Source organism: Choloepus didactylus, chromosome 2, assembly GCF_015220235.1.
Source record: "Choloepus didactylus isolate mChoDid1 chromosome 2, mChoDid1.pri, whole genome shotgun sequence".
Taxonomy (NCBI): Eukaryota; Metazoa; Chordata; class Mammalia; order Pilosa; family Megalonychidae; genus Choloepus; species Choloepus didactylus.
Genome location: NC_051308.1, coordinates 223,468,236 through 223,479,082, shown reverse-complemented (window position 1 = coordinate 223,479,082; position 10,847 = coordinate 223,468,236). Strand labels below are relative to the sequence as shown.

Sequence of the window (10,847 nt, the reverse complement as noted above, 5' to 3'; positions counted from 1 at the left end):
AGTGCTATGATGTGTATAATAGGGAGGTGAGAGAAGCTGTCTTGGAGGAAGTGATCATGGAGCTGAGATGGCTTTAGGAAGCGAGAAGACAGTTTCAAACATAAGGAGCAGCACGTGCAAAGGCCCCATGGCAGAAAACTGAAGAAAAGCCAGTGTGACCAGAGCCTAGAGAGAGGTGGAACAAAGTGTGAGCTGAGGCTGCAGCAGAATCAGTGCTTTGTGGGCTACACTTTCGTCTCCATAGCTCTCTGCTGAGCAACTGCTGTCCCTACACCACAGATGGGCAAGGTGACTTGCCCAAGCTCCCCAGGCAGGGCCCAGGTGTCCTCTGGACTCCCTTCTTTCCAATGTAACCCACCACCTCTCCAACACCCTTGGAAGAGGGGATGCAGGAAGTGAAAATCATTCATAGGATAGCACAATCAGCTACTCCATTCTTAAATTAAGATGATAAGCTTGATAGAGAATCCTTTCCTGGGAGAGGGAGAAGGAAGAGGGTCAGGGGTTCCAGGGAGCAGGCAGATGAAAGGCAAGATCTCTCCTGCTTTCCTTTCGCCTCCCTCACTCCCACCCATCTGCCACCTCCGTCTCCCAGCCCTTTGCCCTCATTCTCGGCTCAGTATCTCTAAGTTTAACCTGAATGTGGCTGGCTGCAAGCCAGGTATTTGGCACCTGTGTGTGATCTGTTCTGAGCCCTGAGTAAGGTTACTAGATTTAGCAAATAAAAATATAGGACACTCAGTTACATCTGAATTTCAGAAGAATAACAAATAATTGTTTTAGTCTAAGTGTGACCCAGGTATTGCAACTCTATCCAAAGCAAAGGGGTTGGGGCAACACAAACTATTTCCTGGCAACTGAACTACATGATCCTAATATGGATGTTGACAACAGCTGCCAACTCTGGTCCAGGACTGCCCTCGGTTTATTCCACACCTTCTCTCATCAAGGAGCTGGAGAATGAGTGAACAAGAGAACAAATTCTTGGGCCAGACTGCCAGGGTTGTCTCCCAGCTTGGCCATTTTCCAGCTCTGTGACCTTGGAGGGACACTGGGACCTGGAGAAGCTTAACCTCTCTGTCCTCAATTTCTCATCTGCTCACTGGACAAGATAATAGCACCTAGTATTTGCTGAGGATTTTTTGAAGTTACACATGTAAAGTGCTTAGAACAGTGCCTGGCATATAGTGAGTGCTCTGTTGGTGTTAGGTGTAATTATTTATTTAATCACACCAGAAAGAACGAGAGCTCCACGAGAGCAGGGGCTTTGTTTTGTTCATTAGTATGTCTCCCACATCTAGAGAACACCTGACTTACAATACATATTCAGGAAGAGGGCCTGGCATGTAATATAGAGTCTATAAATATTTATTGAATTAAAATGAATTTAGTCCTCACTAGATCCCTGAAACACTGGGATTATAATTCCCATTTTACAGATGAGGAAACTGAGGTTTAGAGACATAAAATGAGTTTCCCAGTGTTAAGGAGGTAGAAGAGCTAGGATGGAAACCCAGATTTGTTGGGTTCAAAGTCCTTTCCAGGTCCCACTCTGGGAAAAGCATGCAATAAGGGGAGCAGCGGGACTCAGGAGAAATCCTCATCAACTTTTATTTCTTGACTTGTTGTGTGACCCTGGGTAAGTCACTTCATCCCCCGGAGCTTCAGTTTCCTGAAGCTAGGTGGTGGTGATAAGTCGGGATCACATGCTGGCCTCTGGCTTGCAGGAGGCTTCATAAACCTTCCTTTTCATCCCCCTGCTTTAGAACAGCTTGGCAAAGAACTTGTTGGTCTTCACCTCTTCACCACCCGCCCGTGTCTCCATTCTCCTACGTGTGCACAAACCTCACACGTGCGCTTAGACTTTTTTTGGAATCTCTCCAGGGAAAAACCCCTCCCCATCCTTTCACTCCTCACCCAGCCCGCCAGGTGCCGGTCAGTTCTGGGCGCCTGGCTGCCTCTTCACCTCACAGGGGGCCCAAGCCCAAATCAGCCGAGAGTTGGGCCTGTAGCTGGAGAGACTTCAGGGAGACCTGGCTTGGAAGGAACTCCCCCAGGCGACAGGAGGACACAATCGAGCACGGAATGCAATCACTGGGGGCGCTGTGGGTCCTGGCGGTGGTGACAGCAGACTTGCAGCCTGCCTGGGGCTGGGGCGCTGAGATCCCTACAGAGATTCCAATCCTGGCTTCCGCGCTGGGCAGAAACTTGTAGAGGGTCGGCTGTCCCCCTGGGCCTCTGCGGTGAGGGCCTGAGGAAAGCCGGGCCCAGGTTCCTTTCAAGCCTCCGCCGGGGTCTGGACACCCTGTGGAGGAGGGGGGTGGACGGGGGAGGGTCCCTCCCGCTGGGGGAGAAGGAACATCTGGGGAGCGAGTCTCCGATGAGTTGAGCGGGGTGGAGCGGAGGCCCTGGAGTGGTCTCCGCAGGGGCTGGGTCGGAGGAGCCGGGAGAGCCCTTTTCGCGCCGGGCAGAGCGCCAGCCACAGGCTCGGGGTGGAAGCGGCGCCCGCGCTGTCCGCGCTGTGGGGGCGGGGGTCCGCGCGGGGAATGCCGCTCCGCGGGGGCTGGGGAGGGGCTTCGGCGGCCCCGCCCCCGCGCAGGTAGCCAATGGGCGCGGCGGCGCCGGGTGACGGAGGGAGCCGAAGTGCGAGTGCCGCGGCAGCGGCGGCGGACGGCCCGGCCTGAACGCGGGGAGCACTGGGGGCGCGGGGGGCTCGAAGGAGCCGGGGCGCCGGGGCGCAGAGCCCGGGACCAGGAGACCTGAGAGGCGGCGCAGCCGGGGCCGCCAGAGGTGCGCGGGCGGCCCGGCGGCGGCGCGATGCCGCTCGCCCAGCTCAAGGAGCCCTGGCCGCTCATGGAGCTGGTGCCGCTGGATCCCGAGGTGAGTGTGCGGGGCGAGGGAAAGGCGCCGAGGGCCGGCGAGCCCCGGGCCCCGCAGGGGCAAGACGGCCCGTGGTTCCGCTGCAACCCGGCGGGCGCCGGCGAAGGCGCCCTGGGATCTCCGGCTCCGCCCCTCCCTCCCGGTGTCCCGAGTGTGTGTCTGCGAGGGACAGTTCCGCCCAGCGCCGAGTAACCCCCCCTTGACCAAGAGACGGATCTGGTGTGGCAATGAGATCTAGTTCCCCTCGAGCCGCACACCTAACACCCCTACCCGGCTGCGTCCCGAACTCTCAGAGCTTCCTGCAGGGCAGGGCTGGGGTGCCAGATGTATGGGATTCTACCAGAGATAAGGGTCTTGGGACCCCTACTCTTGATGTCTCCCACCGACTCCCTAAGAACTCCCTGCTTCTCCGCTGCTGACCCTGGAAGGATGGCGCCTCCTGCCTCCTGGCAGCCATGGAATGTGGAGTGACACCGTGTGTCTAGGGCTGGGACTCCTGGCTTTCTTTGCCCAAGGCTAAGGCCAGAGGATACCTGTGTCCCTGCCCCAGGCTGTGGAGAAGGGAGTGGGGAAAAGCCCTCAGACCATGTGAAAATTATTCCCGCCTGGCAAGGAGGGGAGGGAGGCTGGCCTTGGTGTCTGCCTCCCTTCTTGTGCCCCCCACCCCTAGAAAGATCTAGGCCCCTGGGGAGTTCAGCCTCTGCCAGCCCAGGTTCTTAGAGAAGCAGCTCCTGGCCTGGGATTATGTGGTGCCAGGCCCTAAAGAGGCGGAAGGATGGCTTTTCTTGTGCCCTTTGACTCCCAGAGTCAAGGTCAAGCCCCTGAAGCAGTAGGTCAAAAACTTTCCCCTCAGTCTCAGTCTGGGAGGGATGCAGATGATAGTCCATCCTTTCCAGGGGGCCTGAGGAGGCTGTGCAGATAGGGGAGTGGAGACCCCAACTGAGCCTGGGAGCCAAGGTGATTTTCTCCTGGCTTGGGCCCCCGGCCTCTGCCTCAGTCCCCTCCTCTGCCCTCTCTTACCTGGGGCAGCCGCCATGTGCCCTGCCTCTCATGGCCACAGGTTGGGGTCAGGGTGAGGGCCCTGGGCTCCAGGCACCTTGGATGTGCTGCTCCTTTAAAGGGATGGCCAACACTGGCCATTGGAGGGTGGGTGAGGTAGGATTAGGTAACCAACCTGAAGGCGCAGTTGGGAGTAAATTGCTCTGGGATCCCTGCCACAGGTTTTTACAGGCCCTGCACGGCTGCTCCGAGGTTCTCTCGGTGACTCACCCTCTGAAGTGAGGAACACTGCCCTTTGCAGCCCCTATCCCCTCATGCCCCCTTCCCCCCCACCCCTGGGGCTGGAGGGGTGCTCAGAGGTAGATTCCTTTGCCACTGCAACCTAGGCCTCCCAAGAGGGACGTAGGGCTGGGAGAGCTGGGGAGGGACCTAACCCAAGAACTTCCCTCCGGTTATTTTGGTAGAGAGGTAAGACACCTAAGAGCTCCAATCCCAGCCCAGGGCACCACTTCCTGCTTCCCTTTGCGAAATCTTGGAGCAAGACCCAGTTTCACCAGGGGACCAGGTTTAAAAGAGAAAAACTCAGTTTTGAGTACTCCAGTCCCCGAACTTGGTGAGAGGAGGAAACTAGCTCATTCCCCAGGATTTGGGGTGGGGGTAACGATTTCTCCAGGAGCTTCACCCCGGAAGTGCTGTGTGACCCTCAGTCAGTCCTCAACCTCTCTGGGCCTCTCTTTTTCCAGTGGTGAGGGCTGGGTTCCAGCCTCCACTTCCTGGGCCTGAGAGGGTACACTGCTGCCTGCCTCTCCCTCCCCCCTCTCAGTGGAGGTGCCAGGTGACTGGGTGTTATTGTTTGGGTAACAGGAGCCATGGAGCAGCCAGGGTGCGGGTGGGGCCATTCTCACCAGAGAACAGGGCCTTGCTGTTCTTAGCCCAGGTGACATGTAAGCGATACAGCAGCCTGACCTGCAGGTACAGGCGCTGCTGGCGGCTCCTGGCCTGGGAGGAGGCAGTCAAGGGGCTGGTGGGGGCCCTTGGCAGAGGCCTGGGATCTGGGCTGCTCTCCTCGTGATGCTGTTGAAAATGGGCTGCTGGGGGGCAGGGCCTGGCCCAGGGTGTGGCCCAGCCGGCATAAACCCACTGGAAACTGTGGCGACGATTCTGCCTGGGCCTTCCCTGGCCCTGCCTAAAGCAGTAACCTTGTCCCCAGGCCTACCTTTACTCTGATCCATGTACCCTGCTTCGCATATGTCACCTTATTTTAGTTCTCACAACAGCTTTTCAAGGTCAGGTTTATTACTCCCATTTTCGGATATGACAGCTGAATTCAGAATGCAGAACTGGCCTATGAATTATTATCAAAGCTAGGATTGGAATTCAGATCTCTCACTGTCTTCTTCTAAGCAGGAAGAGGCTCAAGGATGGGGAAGGTATGGGTTCAAACTGGCCCAGGTAGAAGAGGCTCCGGATATTGACAGACTCTCCTCATCCTGCAGGGCCCATGTCCAGCCTTGGCCGAGGGGCTGACGGGGCCAGCCGGCCCTGGCACCCAGCCCCTGGCCTCCAGCAGCGTGCAGGGCTGCCAGTGCTGGGCTCCGAACCTGGCTTCTGGGGCTACTTCCTGCCTGCGGGACACGTGCTGTCTTTCTCCATCTGCTGCCCAGCCTTGCCAGATGCTGCCCTGGCTCCCTCTTCCCAAGGCAGAGCTGCTTGGGTGGGAAGGAAGGGTAACTCTGGGAGCTCATCTCAACCTCTGGGAAGGGGGCACAGTGGTCTGGGGGCTCTGGACCGCCGTGTCTATGAGCATTGCTTTCTGAGGAAGTGCAAGGAGAGTAATCTCCATCCTGTAAGGGGCTCCAGGGCTCTTCCCTGAACCAGACTTTTTAGACAAGGTCTTTCATTCAGTATTCTGCAAGGTCAGCATCATTGTCTCTTTCATTCATTCATTCATTTATTAATCAGCAAATATTTATTGCACACTAATCATGTGTCAAGTACTATTCCAAGCAACAGGGCTGCAGATGTGAACAAGACAGACTAAAATCCCTGCCCTCAGTACAGATGAGGAACCTGGACTTCAGAGAAGTGATATGACAGGCCCTAGGTCAGAGTGGGTGGCTGACAGAGCTAGGGTTAGAGGGCATGTCTTCATGGCTGAAAAACTATGTTCTTTCCACCACCTCATGCAGCAGCCAGGTCTGAAGGGCAGATGAACCTACCTTCTAAGACCTGAGCTCTGAGGGGAAAGCCCACCTGGGATCTCTGCAGCACTAGTCCTTTTTTCAGGGCTGCCCATTCCACTCTCAAGACCTTTTGCATCCGCTCTTACAGGTGTCATCCCTGGGTGGGTTTCCATGAGGACAGCACCCAGGCCAGAGACCCAGGGAATGGAGACAAGCCGTACTGGGTCTGTGGGGTTCCCAGAGTCATCCAGGCCAGGGTGAAGCACTCACTCTTGGTAAACCCACACCACTGGGGACACCCGCTTCTTCCCCCTCTCCTTTATTGGAATCTAGGCTTGCAGCCATGTGGCTTGGGCTGTGATCTCTAGCCTACCGCCTGCTGCTAGCCGAGGACCTTGGATGAGTCCCTTAACTCTCTGAGCCTCATCTGAAAAAATGGGAGTAATAGCATCTGCTCAGTCTTCCTTGCTGGGTTGCACTATCATTTGACAAACTACCTGCTAGGCCCTTAGCTGAGTGCCAGGGAGATGGTGATGGACAAGCCAGGGCTTCTTCCTGAGTTAACCTACCACGTGTTTGATGGTTTGGGGCACAGAGGATGGAGAGAGCCCATGAGGCTGTGTGGTCAGAGGAGGTGACATCTGAATTGAATCTTGAAAGAAAACTAGGGGTTTGTCAAAGTGACAAGGCAGGGAAAGGTTTTGTTGGTAGAGGGAGTTGCCATGCAAACACTCTGGGATATGAAACAAGCTGGTTTGTTCAGGGTCTCAGGTCATTCAGTTCAGCTAAAAAATAGGGCCCAGTAATAACAATGGTTAGTGTTGGTGGAGCTATTACATGCCAGGTGTATATTCTTATAAGCATCATTTCATATGCTTCTTGCAGCCACCCGATGAAGTAGGTTACTTTTTATCCTCTTTTCACACATGAGGATACTGAAGTCCTAAGAAGTGAAATAACCTTCTTAGGGTCATGCAGAAGGCAGAAGCCTGAACTGGAACCCATGAGGTCAGGTTCCAGAACTCATGCACCATGCATGTCACTGTTTCTAAGTATGATTTTCAAAGTAGAAAACAATTAATAGAACCCACGCTCTTAATCACTGTGCTAGGCAGCTGGAGGTCGTGGCCTTGAATGCCATGCTAAGTTGCTGGGGCTTTATTCTGCAGGCAGTTGGGAGCTATAGACAGGTTTGGAGCTAGGTTCATAGGAGGTGCTCAATAAGGATCGAGTGAGTGAACAACCGAGTGAGTTGAGTGCAGTGACCACACTTGAGTTTTAGGAAGGATGAGGGTTTGAGGGTAGACGGCTGGTGTGCAGGTTGTTGTGATCATCCGTGGGAGTTAGTATCAAGTGTCTAGGGTGACACCAGAATGCTTGGGGACATGGGACTCACTCTACAAACGCATCACCCTCAGGCCTTGATCATCCCAACCTTGTGCCTCAGGCTGCTGAGAGATGATAGTGTGTGTGTGTGTGTGTATGTGTGTGTGTGTGTGTGTGTGTGTGTGTGTGTGTGTGTGTGTGTAGGGGCCTGAAGAACACTCAACCCCTGAGGAGGATTAGGGGGCATTAAAGGGGCTCAGGGAGCAGGATGTCCTGGGAATGGCAGGAGAGCTGGGCCAGGGAGAGTGGTTGTGCTATGGGCAGAGCGCAGCTGGGCCTTTTGCTGCCAAGCAAGGCCACAGCTGCCCTGTGGACCCAGTGCCTGGCTCCAAAGTCCTGACCTGCCCAGGCTGGGTCTTCCCAGCCATTGGAATCCTCATCTGTCTCTCTCTTCTCTCACCATGCCCGGAGGGGTGGGGACTGCTCCTTTCAGCTTCCCAAGGCCCAGAGAGGGTAGGTAACTCACCTTGCATCACACAGGAAATGGATGGGCTGGATTTGGTGTACCCCAGGGTGTATAATGCCCACCTGAGGCCAAAGTAAGGGGGCAGGGAGAAGGAAGCAGGACTCTCTGAAGGTGGGCACCTGAGCCCGCCTCTCTCTGCATGGAATTCCCCTGCCTGGACTGTGGGCACTTTCAGCCATTTTTCTTTGGAGCGCCTTCTCGGGGCCAGAGAGACCAGGGTTTGAATCCCCACTTACCAGTTGTGTGACCTTAGGTACATCACTCGAGCCCTCTGAGCCTCCTCTGCCACATGGGGCCAGGGACTACCCTGCAGGGCTGTCATGTGGATTACATGGTGCCACAGGTGTGAGGCGCTGAGCCAGGGCCTGGCATGTGGCAGGAGCTTGGAAGAGAGCAGCTGTTAGCACCAAGCCCTCATCTCTGCCTTCCGGGGACTCCCATGTATTGGAAGGACAGGCTTGTGTGTAACTAGTCCCTGCAATGCAGCAAATGGCACAAGGAAGGAATGCAGGGGTGGAGTGGAGGTAACTGTGATTCTCCCTGGCAAGGGCAGGGGAGGGGTCCCAGAGACAAGGCAAGGAGAGCCACCATCTCTGGGCTGGATTCTTCCCCATACTCTGTCTCCATCAATCCTTGCAACACCTCTGGGAGGTGAGTGTAGTTATCCCCATGTTACAGATCAGGCAACTGAGGCCTCTCACAGATGAGTAGTTTGAACAAATTGTAAGTAGTTTGAAAGAGCTTGGAGCTGCACATGAGCCTTCCCTCTCACTGGGAGGAGGTGATATTTGGGCTGAGTCTTCAAAGATGAGGTGTTTGCTAGGCAGAGAGATGAGTGAGGGAGTGTCGAGCCTCTGGGAAATGCTCTGCCTGAGTTGTAAGTGGGCAGCTGTGGCAGGACTTGATACCTGTCCCCCGGCCCTCGTGAAAGTACAGTTGGAGGGGACACCCACCCAAAGCTCCTGCCCCCACCTTCATGACCTCCCTGGCCTTTGGGAGCAGCCAAGGTGGGGGTGTTCCATGGGGCTCTCTCTCTGACTGCACTTCCCCAATCTCCCTTCTCTTTTCCAGAATGGACAGGCCTCGGGGGAAGACGCTGGACTTCAGCCGGCCAAGGTAAGGACCAGAGCCAGTGCCCCGGTCCAGGGCCTGGGTGGGGGGCAGTGGTTGCAGGGATTCAGAGGAGAGTGGCCTGCCCTCGTCCCCCCGGGCATGAGGGCCCTGGTCACTCATCCTCTTGCCCGACTCGCCCTTCTCTGAGCCCACCTAACCCCTCGTGGCACCCCCGTGCATAGGGATCGCTTGTTCTCACCTCCCCGCTGTTGAGGTGAGGCGTCTACAGCCTGCAAAGGCTCCGAAACAGAATCTTGTCAACCAGCCAGAACCTGTCCTCGGTTTACGGGCGCCTTCTGCTCGTGCTCAGCGTTGAGTGTGGAGGCTGGGCCTGCTGTGAGGAGAGGGCCTCGGCGATGGGAAAGGCTCAGGCCGGCTGAACCACCTTCCTTGGTAGAATGGCCTGATGAGGGCCTGGAGGCCTCTGGCATGCGTGACTCGGAGTGGTGGTGCTGGAAAGAATCTGGAGGCCTCTCAAGTCTAACCAGGGCCCAGAGGGGGCCCAAGAGCACGTCTCCATCTCTGGGAACTCCCACCTTCCAGCCTGATGCTCATTCTTTCACCCCTCCTACCTCTGCTTCCTCTGGGCACCCTTCAGCCCAAGGGATCCCTGAAGAGAGGCTTCAAAAGCTACCTAGGCTGGAGCAGAGCTTGGGCTCTGGTGTCACGACAGACCTGGGTTCAAGTCCTGGCTCCACCTTCACCATTTGACCAGAAGTTCATCTCCCTTCTGAGTCTCAGTTTCCTCTTCTGTAAATTAGGGAGAGTAATGCTCTCCTCACGGAAGGATGTGAAGGGCAGATGTGGAAGTACCTGCCTGCCACACATGGTGCCTTCACAGTGGCAGGAATGCCCGGGTGTGTTGCGCAGCCCGGCCTCCCGCAGTGGCCCCACCCTCCAGCCCTGCGTCTACCTGGGCATCCGGCCTGCCATAAATGGGACCTTTGAGATGGCCCCAGAGCTGGTGTTTGCTTTGACTCAGCCACCTAGATAAGAGAACTGAACTGGGTGGGGTTGGGCAGGGTGGGAGAAATGGGTTCCCACCCACTCCTCACTTGGTTGCTATGGCAATCTTGGGCTGGCAGAGGCTAGGCTAAGTGGGGTGGACTGGACTCCTCAGTCTGTCTCTTCTTGGCCCCACGGCTGGAGGATTTCTGCCCATGGTTGCTTAGCAACAGAATGACAATGCTGTAGCCCCCAGTGAAGAACCAGGATGGTCAGTCCTTGGGGCTGGGGCTCTGGGGGTTCCAGAGGAGCCCACAGTGTTTGGGGAGCTGGTGGTGAGCCCAGTATCTGACCTCTTGAACAGAGGGGCTGGTTGAGAGGGACGGGCACTTGCCCCAGCACAGAACCTACATTTGATCTCAAGCCCATGACTCCTGCGTCAGGCACACATTCCAGTGGTGGGAAGGGAGACAAGGCTGGAGATGCGAATGGAGCAGGGAGAACCTTGAATGCCACGTTAAGGAAGAGAAAGAGCTTCACCCATGCCCAGCAGTCACCACACCAGGCACTCTGCTTTTAATTCTCATGACACTCTCAGCAGAAGAGATCATTATTTTCTCCATTTTACAGATGAGAAAACTGAGGCTCACAGTCACATAGATGGCTAGGGGGTGGTGGAGTCAGGACTCGAACACAGGTCTGTGTGACCCCAGAGGTCATGCTCTCCTCAGCCCAGGGAGCCCTGAGTACTGCAAAGGAGGAGCATTGAGTCCCTGCCACCCCAACTGCCACCTGTCCTGTGCACCTGCTCATCCATCTTCTTTGCTGTCCCAGACACCAGTTTCACCACTGCCCAGTTCTGGGCTCAGCACACC

General features: G+C 56.0%; 1 protein-coding gene across 1 annotated transcript in view; it reads left to right on the top strand.

The window, feature by feature from the left end:
- The first annotated feature begins 2,724 nt into the window (after positions 1–2,724).
- RPS6KA1 (ribosomal protein S6 kinase A1) overlaps positions 2,725–10,847 on the top strand; it is a 36,372-nt gene continuing 28,249 nt past the window's right edge. The window contains exons 1-2 of the mRNA XM_037828062.1: positions 2,725–2,880; positions 8,986–9,030. Of these exons, the coding sequence (XP_037683990.1) occupies positions 2,818–2,880; positions 8,986–9,030 (108 nt within the window). The 5' untranslated portion in view covers positions 2,725–2,817. The remainder of the gene's footprint in view (positions 2,881–8,985; positions 9,031–10,847) is intronic.